This window comes from Aedes albopictus, chromosome 1, assembly GCF_035046485.1.
Source record: "Aedes albopictus strain Foshan chromosome 1, AalbF5, whole genome shotgun sequence".
NCBI classification, from domain to species: domain Eukaryota; kingdom Metazoa; phylum Arthropoda; class Insecta; order Diptera; family Culicidae; genus Aedes; species Aedes albopictus.
The window spans coordinates 272443336-272460863 of NC_085136.1; the positions used below are offsets into that span (position 1 = coordinate 272443336).

The window sequence follows — 17528 nt, forward strand, 5'->3', positions numbered from 1 at the left end:
GATTCAGAAGATTTTACACCGGGAATGAGTTGTTCAACGCGAAAAGTGAGCAGCGGCGTGAGTACTGCTAGATTCAGAAGATTCCTTGCCAAGAGTGAGCTGTTCAACGCAAAAAGTGAGCAGCGGTGTGAATACTGCAAGATTTAGAAGATTCCTTGCTGGAAGTGAGTTGTTCAACTCAAACAGTGAGCAGCGGTTTAAGTACTGCTTGATTCAGAAGATTCGATACTGGGAGTGAGTTGTTCAACGCAAAAAGTGAGCCGTGTCGTTGTGTACAGCTAGATTCAGAAGATTTCTTGCCGTGAGTGAGTTGTTCAACGCAAAAAGTGAGCAGCGATATGAATACTGTTGCGTTCAGAAGATTCTTTGCCATTAGTTAGTTTTTCGACTCAAAAAGTGAGCAGTGGCGTGAGTACTGCTTGATTCAGAAGATTCGATGCCGGAAGTGAGTTGTTCGACGCAAAAAGTGAGCAGCGGCATGAGCGCAGCTAGATTCTAAAGATTCCTTGCCGGAAGTGAGTTGTTCGACGCAAAAAGTGAGCAGCGATATGAATACTGTTGCGTTCAGAAGATTCTTTGCCATTAGTGAGTTTTTCGACTCAAAAAGTGAGCAGTGGCGTGAGTACTGCTAGATTCAGAAGATTCCTTGCCGGGAGTGAATGGTTCAACGCAAAAAGTGAGCAATAGAGTAACTAATAGAGTAACGACCTCGAATGTAACTTAGTCTCGGGAAGAACAAACACCAGGAAAGGAGGCAACATCAGGTCATTAGCAGCGACACCTTTCAAAGCCGATCCTGGTACAAGCCTGATAACATGTCTCCTAACACCAGGTCCGTGCCAGAGAACGCAAGCTATTTAAGCCTGTGGGTGGGTGGACATAATCCGACTTCCGTCGCTTCTTCTCTTCTAACAACACCTGAACGCGATGACCGGTCATCCGAACAACAACGGTAGTTGTAGAAAGATACACATGCAACAGCCATCTCGGTAGTTTTACCTTTCCCGGAGGCCGGAGGCCATGAGTTGTAAATCACTCTCTACCTCTGTAAAAAGAGAAGGAACATTCACCCTTCCGGAAGGATTCCCTAACATTTTCGAGCTGTGGCGTCTTGAGCCATGCTGACGACGACATTGCCCCTGTTGGTTCAAAGCAGGACGATCCATTGACCTCACGTTGATGCCTTGTGAGGGGAGAAAGTGAGGGTAAAATCTATAAGGCATTTGAGCCGGGATTTTTCTTGAGAAATTTGGTAAATTTTGTAAATTTTGTAAATTTTGTAAATTTTGTAAATTTTGTAAATTTTGTAAATTTTGTAAATTTTGTAAATTTTGTAAATTTTGTAAATTTTGTAAATTTTGTAAATTTTGTAAATTTTGTAAATTTTGTAAATTTTGTAAATTTTGTAAATTTTGTAAATTTTGTAAATTTTGTAAATTTTGTAAATTTTGTAAATTTTGTAAATTTTGTAAATTTTGTAAATTTTGTAAATTTTGTAAATTTTGTAAATTTTGTAAATTTTGTAAATTTTGTAAATTTTGTAAATTTTGTAAATTTTGTAAATTTTGTAAATTTTGTAAATTTTGTAAATTTTGTAAATTTTGTAAATTTTGTAAATTTTGTAAATTTTGTAAATTTTGTAAATTTTGTAAATTTTGTAAATTTTGTAAATTTTGTAAATTTTGTAAATTTTGTAAATTTTGTAAATTTTGTAAATTTTGTAAATTTTGTAAATTTTGTAAATTTTGTAAATTTTGTAAATTTTGTAAATTTTGTAAATTTTGTAAATTTTGTAAATTTTGTAAATTTTGTAAATTTTGTAAATTTTGTAAATTTTGTAAATTTTGTAAATTTTGTAAATTTTGTAAATTTTGTAAATTTTGGCATTTGAGCCGGGATTTTTCTTGAGAAATTTGGTAAATTTTGTAAATTTTGTAAATTTTGTAAATTTTGTAAATTTTGTAAATTTTGTAAATTTTGTAAATTTTGTAAATTTTGTAAATTTTGTAAATTTTGTAAATTTTGTAAATTTTGTAAATTTTGTAAATTTTGTAAATTTTGTAAATTTTGTAAATTTTGTAAATTTTGTAAATTTTGTAAATTTTGTAAATTTTGTAAATTTTGTAAATTTTGTAAATTTTGTAAATTTTGTAAATTTTGTAAATTTTGTAAATTTTGTAAATTTTGTAAATTTTGTAAATTTTGTAAATTTTGTAAATTTTGTAAATTTTGTAAATTTTGTAAATTTTGTAAATTTTGTAAATTTTGTAAATTTTGTAAATTTTGTAAATTTTGTAAATTTTGTAAATTTTGTAAATTTTGTAAATTTTGTAAATTTTGTAAATTTTGTAAATTTTGTAAATTTTGTAAATTTTGTAAATTTTGTAAATTTTGTAAATTTTGTAAATTTTGTAAATTTTGTAAATTTTGTAAATTTTGTAAATTTTGTAAATTTTGTAAATTTTGTAAATTTTGTAAATTTTGTAAATTTTGTAAATTTTGTAAATTTTGTAAATTTTGTAAATTTTGTAAATTTTGTAAATTTTGTAAATTTTGTAAATTTTGTAAATTTTGTAAATTTTGTAAATTTTGTAAATTTTGTAAATTTTGTAAATTTTGTAAATTTTGTAAATTTTGTAAATTTTGTAAATTTTGTAAATTTTGTAAATTTTGTAAATTTTGTAAATTTTGTAAATTTTGTAAATTTTGTAAATTTTGTAAATTTTGTAAATTTTGTAAATTTTGTAAATTTTGTAAATTTTGTAAATTTTGTAAATTTTGTAAATTTTGTAAATTTTGTAAATTTTGTAAATTTTGTAAATTTTGTAAATTTTGTAAATTTTGTAAATTTTGTAAATTTTGTAAATTTTGTAAATTTTGTAAATTTTGTAAATTTTGTAAATTTTGTAAATTTTGTAAATTTTGTAAATTTTGTAAATTTTGTAAATTTTGTAAATTTTGTAAATTTTGTAAATTTTGTAAATTTTGTAAATTTTGTAAATTTTGTAAATTTTGTAAATTTTGTAAATTTTGTAAATTTTGTAAATTTTGTAAATTTTGTAAATTTTGTAAATTTTGTAAATTTTGTAAATTTTGTAAATTTTGTAAATTTTGTAAATTTTGTAAATTTTGTAAATTTTGGAAATTCTTATAATGGATTGATATGGAAGGTGTTTTTAGTTGGGTCTATCATCAGAAATATAAAAATGAGTTTCTTAATTCCGTTGACGCATCTTACATCGCCAACACCATTTTCTAATGGCAAAAAGCGACACTCACCTGTTATGTTGTTTATCTCGAAATGGCTGTTATCTGTCATCCGGTACTCGGCGACGGTCGAGTCGGCATCTGTTGCTTGCATCGTTGTCAGGATGGTACCGATCGGTTGTTCCTCTAGCACCTGGAACCGGTAGCGGGGATCCTCCGGAGTCCACGGCGGCACAAACATCTGAAACCGAGACGAAAACGTAGCGGGACATTAGTTTTGAGGTTAAACTATATTGTGAAATTTCTGTGTGGGGAATGGGGAAGAAGCTGAGGTCGATGCGTCAGCTCACTGACAGCAATAAACAGTGAATAATGGGTTAGATGCAGCCTCGCAGACGCCAACCAATTTCCAGAAAATCCAAAATCTAGAATATGCTACTGCTGGAGGAAAGATTGCATAAATCACAGCACAGAGGCAGGACGACTATCATTGTTATCCTGATGGTCGGCATCGTCGTTGTCGTTCTTCTTTTGCTCTGAGCACACGTTTCACCGAGCTGGAGAAAATCTCCACCGTAAAAGCATTTTGTAATCTGTACGAAGGTGGATCTTCGACTAGACGGGTTAGATTTGTACTCGGAATGTCTGAGTATACCGATTGGTATAAAAGTGTTTGATATAAAATCGATTACAGAACGACAGAAAATCCAAATTTGTTTAGAATATTAAAATAAACAATAAATCAAAATTTCCTAAAAATCCCAAAGTTTCTGAAATTCCAAAATTTTTTAAAATTTTCTAAATTTTCTAAATTTTCAAAATTTCCAAAATTTCAAAAATTTTCAAAGTTTTCAAAATTTTTAAAATTTATTAATCTAACAAAGTTTCCAAAATTTCCAAAATTTTCAAAATTTTCAAACTTTTTAAAATTTTAAAAATTTTTAAAAATTTTGAAATTTTTAAAATTTTTCAAATTTTTAAAATTTTTAAAATTTTTAAAATTTTTAAAATTTTTAAAATTTTTAAAATTTTTAAAATTTTTAAAATTTTTAAAATTTTTAAAATTTTTAAAATTTTTAAAATTTTTAAAATTTTTAAAATTTTCAAAATTCCCAAAAATTTCAAAATTTTTAAATTTTCAAAATTTTCAAAATTTTTAAAATTTTTAAAATTTCTAAAATTTTTAAAATAAAAAAAAATCCAAAATTTCCCAGATTCCTTAAATTTTATTATTTTTTTTTATTTCAATACATTTTTACTCTTAAAAGAGTAAAGTTTTACAGGCTGCTCATCCTTAACATTCAACTTGAACTTGGTTTTCCAAAACAGATTGTTCCATACAACAATATTCTAAATAGACAAATCCACAAACACCTAACAAGAAGTGCATCCTAAAGCCGTTCAGTCTGCTGCAACTGATGCCACAATACGAACAGAGGCCATCAGAAGGAATCCGCCGGAACACGAAGGACGTTCTCGTTCATTTTAGCAATCCATCATCGATACTTTAAAGAGAGTAGGAGGACGACACAGCACGAAGGAAGCTTCCAACAGTTGGACAGAGAGCATTGCATCGTTTATGCTTGTAAGGGAACATTTTCTTCCAGTGTGACCTGTGTGTCTTGAATCCGTTTTCGGTGCACAGAAAGGGCACCAAAAGAGTATACACCTTCCAGGCAGCAGATTTGGATGGTCAGATTACAGTCGTTCATCCATGAGGTTACGAACAAGGCTGGCCTTGGCTTCGGCAGTCTGCTGTATAGTGTCTGCTCTCTTCTGGATCTAGGAAATGGAATCTCCTCAGCAACAGGATAGTCAGCCAGTCGGTAGCGTAGTGACAGTAGCCAGACCACCACATGGCTGCACATGACGTACGTGCTGAGGTGATGACGATTACCAATGAGCCACATGACGACACGTTCCGGACGCTTTACGTTCTCGGTGGAATAAATCATTCTTTGAGAGTAGTACGATGCTGGATTTGCAGACTAGGTGGAAGGGCGTTATCAAAATTTTTTGGGTGTTCGGGGAACTAAATTTAAATGTTTGAACCGTATAACATTTAAAATTGGTTAAGTGCATGACAGCTTGAATTATTCTCTATAGTAACTAGAAGTCTATTGTTTTTAAATGGCAGGAAATCTCGAACTCTGCGGGTTAATTAAGGTTTCCAATGAAGATAAAAAAGTTAATAAGATTACAAAATTTACAAAATTTACAAAATTTACAAAATTTACAAAATTTACAAAATTTACAAAATTTACAAAATTTACAAAATTTACAAAATTTACAAAATTTACAAAATTTACAAAATTTACAAAATTTACAAAATTTACAAAATTTACAAAATTTACAAAATTTACAAAATTAACAAAATTTACAAAATTTACAAAATTTACAAAATTTATAAAATTTACAAAATTTACAAAATTTACAAAATTTACAAAATTTACAAAATTTACAAAATTTACAAAATTTACAAAATTTACAAAATTTACAAAATTTACAAAATTTACAAAATTTACAAAATTTACAAAATTTACAAAATTTACAAAATTTACAAAATTTACAAAATTCACAAAATTTACAAAATTTACAAAATTTACAAAATTTACAAAATTTACAAAATTTACAAAATTTACAAAATTTACAAAATTTACAAAATTTACAAAATTTACAAAATTTACAAAATTTACAAAATTTACAAAATTTACAAAATTTACAAAATTTACAAAATTTACAAAATTTACAAAATTTACAAAATTTACAAAATTTACAAAATTTACAAAATTTACAAAATTTACAAAATTTACAAAATTTACAAAATTTACAAAATTTACAAAATTTACAAAATTTACAAAATTTACAAAATTTACAAAATTTACAAAATTTACAAAATTTACAAAATTTACAAAATTTACAAAATTTACAAAATTTACAAAATTTACAAAATTTACAAAATTTACAAAATTTACAAAATTTACAAAATTTACAAAATTTACAAAATTTACAAAATTTACAAAATTTACAAAATTTACAAAATTTACAAAATTTACAAAATTTACAAAATTTACAAAATTTACAAAATTTATAACATTTATAAAATTTACAAAATTTACAAAATTTACAAAATTTACAAAATTTACAAAATTTACAAAATTTACAAAATTTACAAAATTTACAAAATTTACAAAATTTACAAAATTTACAAAATTTACAAAATTTACAAAATTTACAAAATTTACAAAATTTACAAAATTTACAAAATTTACAAAATTTACAAAATTTACAAAATTTACAAAATTTACAAAATTTACAAAATTTACAAAATTTACAAAATTTACAAAATTTACAAAATTTACAAAATTTACAAAATTTATAACATTTATAAAATTTACAAAATTTACAAAATTTACAAAATTTACAAAATTTACAAAATTTACAAAATTTACAAAATTTACAAAATTTACAAAATTTACAAAATTTACAAAATTTACAAAATTTACAAAATTTACAAAATTTACAAAATTTACAAAATTTACAAAATTTACAAAATTTACAAAATTTACAAAATTTACAAAATTTACAAAATTTACAAAATTTACAAAATTTACAAAATTTACAAAATTTACAAAATTTACAAAATTTACAAAATTTACAAAATTTACAAAATTTACAAAATTTACAAAATTTACAAAATTTACAAAATTTACAAAATTTACAAAATTTACAAAATTTACAAAATTTACAAAATTTACAAAATTTACAAAATTTACAAAATTTACAAAATTTACAAAATTTACAAAATTTACAAAATTTACAAAATTTACAAAATTTACAAAATTTACAAAATTTACAAAATTTACAAAATTTACAAAATTTACAAAATTTACAAAATTTACAAAATTTACAAAATTTACAAAATTTACAAAATTTACAAAATTTACAAAATTTACAAAATTTACAAAATTTACAAAATTTACAAAATTTACAAAATTTACAAAATTTACAAAATTTACAAAATTTACAAAATTTACAAAATTTACAAAATTTACAAAATTTACAAAATTTACAAAATTTACAAAATTTACAAAATTAACAAAATTTACAAAATTTACAAAATTTACAAAATTTATAAAATTTACAAAATTTACAAAATTTACAAAATTTACAAAATTTACAAAATTTACAAAATTTACAAAATTTACAAAATTTACAAAATTTACAAAATTTACAAAATTTACAAAATTTACAAAATTTACAAAATTTACAAAATTTACAAAATTTACAAAATTTACAAAATTTACAAAATTTACAAAATTTACAAAATTTACAAAATTTACAAAATTTACAAAATTTACAAAATTTACAAAATTTACAAAATTTACAAAATTTACAAAATTTACAAAATTTACAAAATTTACAAAATTTACAAAATTTACAAAATTTACAAAATTTACAAAATTTACAAAATTTACAAAATTTACAAAATTTACAAAATTTACAAAATTTACAAAATTTACAAAATTTACAAAATTTACAAAATTACAAACTTTTCCGAGTAAGATATCGGACTGTGCAGTATTTCCACAATTCACGGTCCCACTATGTACCAACTTTAACTTTGTGAATGTCCATTGAGCTAGAGTTGAAAATTCTTCGACATGTGACCATCGACATTTCCAAAGAAATTTCCCCAACAAATAACTTCAGGCAACACACAACTGCGGTCAAACGCATCGATAAACCTCTGGTACAAACTCCTGTAACTAGAAGACCAGCTTTACATCTTGGACCAACCCGAGAGAGACGCATATCCATCGGATTGGGTAATAAACTTTCTACTGGTCAGCTTCGGGTCACTCCTGCTGGAAATGGAACATGTCACAGCAAACAGGCGAACGTCATCGGAATCCGATTCTCGTATACTAATCATGTAAATACCCTCCGAACGCACACAAACACACACACACACACACACACACACACACACACACACACACACACACACACACACACACACACACACACACACACACACACACACACACATTTCTGGATTCATCCAGGCCAGGGTCCGCTCTGTTCCCGATAGGGACCACTTTTCCCTTTCATACCTAATACTCAGTAATTGCCTGACTGACTGCCTGCCTGTAATCGTCCTCTTGGCTGTCCCTGTCCATGTGCAATGTCCTTGCATTGCATTCACGTTAGCTGGCATTCAAAAGCCAACGAGCGAATGTGTGTTTGAACTCGAGCTACGCATCCAAATAAGGCGAATGCAATTGGAAAACTCGGAGGGTCGTTTGGTCTTCTTGTGTAAATCAAAATAGTTTGACTTATTGAATGCATGGGATCGGGATGAGGGCAGGCAACATAGGAATAAGTCTGAGGTCGAAATGGCATTTGCTCGTTTCAGAATGTTGCAAGTCTGCAATACCCTTGGATATAAGTGATTTGATTCGTTTGATAGCACTTTTAATTTTGCTTTTGGAATAAATATTCTTGATAGCAATTTCAATTGTTGCAGTGCTTCCTTTTTTAATTTAATTTGTATGTTGAAAAACTTTAATTCAGTAATATCGAATATTTTTACAAAGAACTGCTATTCAACTGAAATAAAAACTATTGGAAAAATCAGAATAGAATTGCTGAAACGTTCGTTTAAATCGAGTAAATTACCTATATTGATCTCAGTTGAACGCTCGTGATAACTAGGAGTAGACTATTCCCTGAATAAGTGGGACATTCGAGTGGATGGCTTCATATTGGGCTGTGGCTTATTTTTCAAAAGTTGTTGAAACCTGAAATTCGTAAGCTCTTTTGGATTCAAATGACTCAAAAAGAGAAACCTCTGAGTTTAAGCCAAAAATATTGAGATTTAGAGGTCGCGCAATCGCTTCAAAGTCGAATTTTCGAGTAATAAAAAGGTGTTTTACTTCAAGTGCCATAACTTTCTCAATTTTCAACCGATTTTCAATCTTTTTTATGAATTTCTCACAAATTAAATTTCAAATAGACTCGTAGAACATCATTTTTTTCCAAAGTCACGCATAATATGAGTTTTTGAATATTTAATTCATTTTTTCTTCTTTTTACAAAAGAGTTTTGAGTCATTTGAATCCAAAAGAGCTTACGAATTTCAGGTTTCAACAACTTTTGAAAAATAAGCCACAGCCCAATATGAAGCCATCCACTCGAATGTCCCACTTATTCAGGGAATAGTCTACTCCTAGTTATCACGAGCGTTCAACTGAGATCAATATAGGTTATTGAAAAAAAAAACGGAAAATCACTGGCGATCATTCATGCTGAACTTGCCAATTCTGTTGAAGTTTCCGGATGAATTTCTAGTATATTATTTTGCTGGGTTATGGAGATGCTCCTCAAAGTCCAAATGAGATCGAAAACAAATATCTCTGTTTTATTATTTCAAGGTATTTTAAGGACTTCAAATAAAAACGCGCAAGACTGTTTTGTGGGGTTGCCAGGAAAATTCCTGATTTTTTTTTATTGAAGTTTTTGATGTTATTCTTGCACAACATTGTAAATGCCTTTAGAATTTGGTTAAAATAACTAACAGTAGTCTGGGAGATTATGTTTGGAAGCGTTCTAAGAGCAAAAGTTCATACTAGCGCCACGCAATGATGGAATCGCGTACTACAATTCACACCATTTGAGAACTTCAGAACTTTTAAATAATTTTGCTGTGGACATAAACATTCTAGGTGGTCTAGATTATATGACATCTCTATATATATATATATATATATATATATATATATATATATATATATATATATATATATATATATATATATATATATATATCTCCCCTACAAAAGCTTACATGGAATTCCTCATAAACCACAATCTATCGGAACAACTTTCACAAATTGCTTCAGCGATTTCCTCAGGTGATCAGAATTTCAGAATTCCTTCAGACATTTCTCCAAAGATTCCTCTAGAAAGACATTTAAAGTTTCGTTTAGATTTTTTTTGTTTTTCGGAAAATTTACCGAAAATTCTTTGAGAAAATATCTCTAAGCATTCCTGCAGAAGGTTTATCAACGATTCGTTTAGAAATTTGTTTAAGCTTCGTTTCAGATTTTTTTTCCGAAAATTGCGAGAGAAATCTCTCTAAAGATTTCCAAATTTTTAAATTAAGAAATTTCTTCCGGGGAATTTTCCTAGTTCTGCTCAGTTGTTTTCAGAAATTCAATCTAACATTTATTCAGACACGTTTCCATTCTTATCAGTTTTTTTTAAAGAATTTTTACAGATTTTTCTTCCAAGTTTTTATCCACATATTCCTCCTAGGACCCAAGAGTATATTCTGGGAATAAAGCGATTGTGCTGTAATTCTTATGAAAAATTCTTAAGAGATTCTCCTGGTCGAATGGAGTTTCCCAGAAAGTTATACCAGACATTTTTTCTGATTTTTTTCTAGAAATTAGAAAAAAAGGTAACAGCCTAAATTAAGCATTAAAGAAAGTTATGAGAAAATCGGAATGTTTTGAATGACAGACTTGTTAGAATGCCAAAATGGCTGCCACAATGGCCGACTTTGGCACCTACTCACGATTTTGAAAGCACAAATCTGTTCGTTAACAAAACCAGAGCACTTGAGCTACTTATTTTAAGCTTATTTCAAGTAAGCAAGAACAGAATATAAAATACACTGTTGTTTGTATCTTGCTTCCTGAGATTTGTGAGGCTGAAGTTCTGATGCACTGTTGAAGCGGGATTTCAAGACGTTTGACCTTAAAAAACCTCTTGAAATTTTCTAGAAGGAATTTTTGAGCAGTCAGGAAAAATAAAGAGGAAGTTTCCAGGAATGATTACTAATGGAACCACTAAAAAAACAAATTCTGGAGGAATCCCTTCGGCTTGGGGAATTTATAATGGAATCCTTGGATTTATGAATGAGCTCCTGCAGGATTTTGTAAAAGAATACCTATACGAATTCCTAGAGGAATCTTTTGAAGAATTCATACAATACAGTAAGAGAAATTGAATTTGCAAAGGAATTGGACTAACTTCTAAAAAAAGTCATTGGAGAAATTTCTGGAGAATCTTCTGAACGAATACCTAAAAGATTTTCTGAAGGAAATATGATTTGAAGGAATGCCTAGGGGAATTTCTTCAAGAAACCCCATTAGAATTTCTAAAGCAAATACTGAAAGAATGTCCAAAAGAATCCTTGGAATAAAATTTGAAGGAATTCATGGAGCGATTTCTGAATTTTTATCTGAACAATTTTCGGAAAATTTTCTGTAGGAACATCTGACAGTTCTGTCCATGGAATGTTTTCTAGAGAAATACTTCGAGAAATTTCTGGAGTGTCACAGGGGAACTTTGAAAAACTTCTGAATAAATTCAAGCAAGAATTTTTTAAGTAATCCATATAGATTTTTATGTACAGGGGATACTCAAAATAACTGGGACAGGTAAAATTTCCACTTTTCAAAAAATGTCCAACTCGCTGTAACTTTTTGAAACAGACATCAAATGTTCTCTAATAATTTTCTTTCGTGTAAAGAATTTTAAGATAAGTCAAAAGTTTTTAGTAGCTCATTATATAAGTCATAAATGATCAAAATTTCATTGCATTCGGTTCATTGAATCCGGAGATATAACAGCTCAAAGTTGGCTATCGGATGATTATAACTTTTTCTAAAACCTTTATAACTTCGTGTAGAATGGCCCGATCTTTTCCAAATTTGAACTACTGATACACAACTAGTTGATGAACTTACAGTAAAAATTTGAGAATATTTGATGACTTGATTTGAAAGTTACAGCGAGTTTAACATTTTTTGAAAAGTGAAAATTCCACATGTCCCAGTTATTTTGAGTTTCCCCTGTAGATACCTTGGAGAAATTTTGGAAGGAATCCGTGGAAGATATTCTGAAAGTAATCCCTAGAGAAATTTTCTAACGTATTCATGCAGTAGTTTTGGCAGCAATATATTAGTTTTTTATAAAGAAGCTCTTGAAGATTTTTTTACTTAAGAAATTTCTGAAGGAATCTGTAAGGGATTTTATAGAGGAATTCTGAGAAGAATTCCAGGAAAAATATGAAAAAGAATTTCTTAACGAGTCCTCAAAATAATCTCTGATTGTTTTAAATCGGTAGTGAAATTTTTGAAAGAATCCCTAGAGGAAATCTCCAAGAAATCTCTGAAGAAAAAAACCGAATTTGTAGGAGGATTTTTTGAAAGAATTCGAAAAGAGTTCCTATGGCAAACGGAACTTCCATGGTTTTCTGAATACCTTGCATACATTTGTTAAGGAATTCTCAGAGGAATTAATGAAGGATTAAATGGAAGATTTTTTGAAAACCAGGAACGCTTTCAAATTGAATTTCCAAAAAAAAAAATTTAAAGGAATCCCAAGATAAATTTCTGAATAAATATTACAGCATGGCAAGATTTTGTTTAAAAAAATTAAGAAAATTTCAGGAGCAATACATTTGGGAATCACTGATGGAATAATTGAATAAATGACGAAAATTTTCGAATGTATCCTTGATTTTTTGGAAGAATTAATGAAAGAAGTTCTAGAGAATTTTCTGGAGAAATCCGTAGATAAATTTTCTTAAAAGCTTCCTGGAGGACTTTCTGATCTCTAAATTATTTTCCAAACTTCAAGTTGATCCGGCGCACCACTGTTCTAATTTTTCCACGCCGCCGAACAAAATTTCCCACGCCGATGAAAAAACGACAGATTTTTTTCTCGCCAGCACTTTACGAACTACATGTTTAAACCTAATAGCAGTTAAAGTGGCAAGTTTTGAACAGTTTGCCTTTTTATCTGGTGCATACAAGGCGTACTTTGAAGATACTCGCGAAGTACTAAGCGAGTCTATTTTTGTAAACCATAACGCATCATCAACAACATTCTTGACGGCATTTTTATGAGGTCCACAAACACCTTCTCTTACAAATTCTTGGTATATATCATTGGAAGATTTTTGTGGCAACTTACAAAATGACATTCTTGGAAGAATATATTTCATGAAATCTTCTTCCGAAGTTCTTCCAGAAATAGAGAGAACCTCCAGAAATTTCACCAAAAATTCTTCCAGAAAACCTTTCATGCTTAAGAAATTCTTTCATGGATTATTTTAGAAATTTTAGAAATGTCTCCGAGAATTATTTCAGAAAGCCATGCACGGTTTCCAAACATTCTAACAGCGTTTAATTTTAGAAAATCAAGAGCGCAGAATTCTCTCAGATATTTCTCCAGATATTTCTAATGTTACTTCAGAAATATTCACTTGGGATGCCTCGAGTTTCTTCATAAATTTTCCAAAGATTTTCTATAGAGAACCTCCCAAAATGGTTCCATTGATTCCTTAGAAATTCCATATATTAGGTCACGCAAAATATGCCTCCTCCTCCCATGGCACACTTTTTGTAATGGAACTCCTCTGAAATTTATTTATGGTTTATCACACTTTTGTGAACCTTTCCCTTAACGTAATTCACTCAGAAATAATGCCAGGAATACCATTTCAAAAGTAATCAGGAGGTTCTTTTAGAAAACCCTCCATCGATTGCTTCGAAAAATCTTTCAGAGCTTCTTCATTAAATTTTTTTTAGTGTCTCCAGGGAATTCTCCAGAAGTTCCAGCAGATATATTCTTCCAGTGATTTATGCATAAATTCATAAAAAGAGTTCGTCATCATCCCCTCCGGGTATTCCTTTATGTATTTCATCAAAAATTCCTCCTAGATTTCTTTCAAGGGTACCTTTAGGAAGTTCTTTCGGATTCTTTGAGAAATTCAGAAATTTGTTGAGATATTTCTAGGAAGTTTTACATAAATTCCTTTGGAAATTTCTCATGTGATTATTCTAGGAATCTTTATATGAGTTTTAGAGTTTCTCCAGACATTCTTTCAGGGATTCCTTAAAAAATACGTTCACGGATTCCTCCAAAAATTCTAACAGAAAATCGTCCATTTGAGTAAAAGATTTCTGTAAATAAATTAAATTCTTATATAAATTTCATCACGGGTTTCTGAGGAAGAGTTTCCAGGAGTTCCTTTGGATTCTTTCACATCATCCAATCATCCAAGAATTTGTTTAGAAATATCTTAAAGGATTTGTACAAGAAGTAGATGAACGTTTTTATTTCAAATTTCCTCCAGGGTTCTATCTTAAGTTTACTCAGGAATTCCATTAGAAATGTCGCTAAATAAAGTCTTCTGCAGTATTTCATGAAATTCTTCATAAATATCAGTAAGAAACCACCTATTATTTACACTGTTGAAAATGCTTTGACATCCATGTGCACAACAGAACATGTGCTCGATGAACAAATTGAGATTTGAAATTATGAAAAGAAATCCACGTACTCCGGTGAGACTCGAACTCACGACTCCCAATTCGCTAGACGGGCGCTTCTATTCCTTCAAGCTACGGAGTCACTCGACTATCTCCGTCGCCAGCAGGCCTCGAGTCGAGTGACTCCGTAGCTTGAAGGAATAGAAGCGCCCGTCTAGCGAATTGGGAGTCGTGAGTTCGAGTCTCACCGGAGTACGTGGATTTCTTTTCATAATTTCAAATCTCAATTTGTTCATCGAGCACATGTTCTGTTGTGCACATGGATGTCAAAGCATTTTCAACAGTGTAATTTCCCACATGGCTTGGTCAGCCAAAGCAAAATCAAGAAATTGACATTTGTAAAGTGCTACGGTCACCCTTACCGTATTCGGTCGGCCGAGGACCGACCCGTCGAGAGTCCGACTGCACACTAATTGCCATACCAATAAGTGATTGGAAGGCAGTGCCCGAAGCTCTCGACAATTAAAAATAACTTCCTCTCCCGCTTTGACATACATGTGCACAACAGACAATGTGTTAGATGTTCATCTAATCCCATCCGAAGGGGGTTTGGATTGTGAAAAGAAGATAACCATGTGCGATTGTGGAATCGAGTTCAGTTCTAGGCCTGCTGGCGACGGAGATAGTCGAGTGACTCCGTAGCTTGAAGGAATAGAAGCGCCCGTCTAGCGAATTGGGAGTCGTGAGTTCGAGTCTCACCGGAGTACGTGGATTTCTTTTCATAATTTCAAATCTCAATTTGTTCATCGAGCACATGTTCTGTTGTGCACATGGATGTCAAAGCATTTTCAACAGTGTAATTTCCCACATGGCTTGGTCAGCCAAAGCAAAATCAAGAAATTGACACCTATTATTTTTTTCATGGATGTTTTTTTTCTGTATTATCACAATTTTCAAAGAATTTTTAGAAGTTTCTTTGGAAATTTTGCAAAGGTTCCTCCAAGAATCCCTTGCAAAATTCCGTCAGGGGATGCCGAAGAAATGTATAGAAGGTTTATTTTTGGAATTTTCCGGCCGTTCCTGCAGAAATTTCACCTGGGATTCCTATGGAGATTCTCCCTGGAAATCTTTCCGATATTTCTCCACAGATTTTTATTGAAGTATTTTATGAAATTACACAAAAAATATTGAAATAATTCTTCAACGGTAAGCTGAAGGAATTTCTAAAGAAATGTATGAAAATTTCCTGATGAGATTGCTGAACAAATTTCATTGTAGATGACTTTAGAGGAATATCTAGAAGAATTTAATGAGAAACTATTGGAGAAATTTATAGAAAAATCCTGGAGAAGTTTCTGAGGCAATTCAGGAAGAAATTTCTGAAGGACAACCTTGAAGAGTTTCTGAAATAAATAATGAAGAACTTTCTGAAAAAAATCTTCGAAAAACCAAGAATGAATTGCAAAGAAAGGTACTGAAGGAATACTTAAAAAAAATCAATAAATTTTTGAAAAGATTCCTGGAGGATGATTTGAAACAAACCCTGAAAGAACTTCTGGAGATACTTCTGGAGAAATTCTTGAAAAAAAATCTTTCTAAATGCCTGACAGGTATTAGTGGATAAAAAGCCATAAATCAACTTTATTAGAGGAATTTTCGGAGCAAATTTTAATCAAATGGAAGAATAAATACTGAAGAGATTTCCCGGAAAATTTCTGAAAGAATCCCTTAAGAAAGGTTTCTATAAATCCCAAGAGAATTTTACGATCCAACCCCTGGATGAACTTACTGAAGAATCTCTTCAGAATTTTCTGGAGAAATTCCTGAAGAAATGCCTAAAACAAGCCCTGATGGAATTCATGAAAAGAACCCAACGGGAAAATATTGAGAAAATTACATATTTAGGAACCTCTCGAGGAGCTCCAACAAAAAAAAAACAGAAATCTGAATTTCTCAAGGAGTCGTCCTGATGAAAGTTGAGTTTTAGAAAATAATATCCTTAGAAGAGACATACGACTTTGTGAATTTCTACCCAGAGAATATTTTTTATAAACGATTCTCTCAAGAAATCTATAGCAAAATTCTTGAGAAGTTGGAGAAAATTGTTCTTTGGGTACAGAAAGCAAATTATTCTGTATTGACTTTTTTTAACGCCTAAAAAACAATCTCACGCCGATTACGCCGCCACCGCCGCTGACTCAAAATATTGTGAACGCCGCCGCCGGTGAAATCCTTCGGCGCACACGTCTATTTTAGGACAAATTTCTGAACAAAATATTAGACTTATTTCTAAAGAAATTCCTTAGCGAATTTGTGAAAAATCCCAAATTTAATTTCTGAAGAAATTTTTGGGGGAAGCAATCCATGCACACAAAAATAATTGTTTGTGAAATTTCTGGAGGTGTCATGCCTGGTGGAATTTCTGATGAAATCCATAAGACAATACCTAATGAAAATGTCCGAATGAATCCCTAGAAGATTTTTTGAATTCTTGTGAGAATTCCTGAAGGAATTCACTACAAATCACTCCTGGCACTCCTTGGAATTTCACATGTAATCTGATGATAGAACAAAACCTGATCATAGAGATTTGTTGAACGTTTGCACAAAAATAAAATCAAACATGACCGTTTAGAATTCGTCCTTACGTTTCGGCAATTATAGGTACCTTCTTCAGGGGAAAATCATGAATATCGTTCACCGAATCCTGAACGGTCGTTCAAGAGATCTGAGACTGCAAAGCCGAAATCCCTGCAATCGTTATTTTTCTGGGGAAATTTTCATAATAAAAAGAAGAAAAAAACAGGAAAGCTCACTTGGCACATTTTGTAATATTTTCAAAAATTTCAAGGAAAACATTGGAAGAGTATAGAACCATTTATTTCCCGTTTTGTTCTGAGTTAGAAGTTTTTGAAGTTTGACTGAATGTCTAGAAAGGTATTAAAGGAGACCCCACCGTCTGTATAGCTGGCGGAATTTTGGAAAATAGTTCATTAGTCAATTCTGGAAAATTACAAATGGTACTCGTTT

General features: G+C 30.1%; 1 protein-coding gene across 3 annotated transcripts in view; it reads right to left on the reverse strand.

Moving 5' to 3' along the window:
* LOC109400937 (cadherin-87A) overlaps positions 1-17528 on the reverse strand; it is a 1070191-nt gene that overhangs the window by 112112 nt on the left and 940551 nt on the right. For all 3 annotated transcript variants that reach the window (XM_062846776.1, XM_062846777.1, XM_062846778.1), the window contains one exon: positions 3280-3448. In XM_062846776.1, the coding sequence (XP_062702760.1) occupies positions 3280-3448 (169 nt within the window). The remainder of the gene's footprint in view (positions 1-3279; positions 3449-17528) is intronic.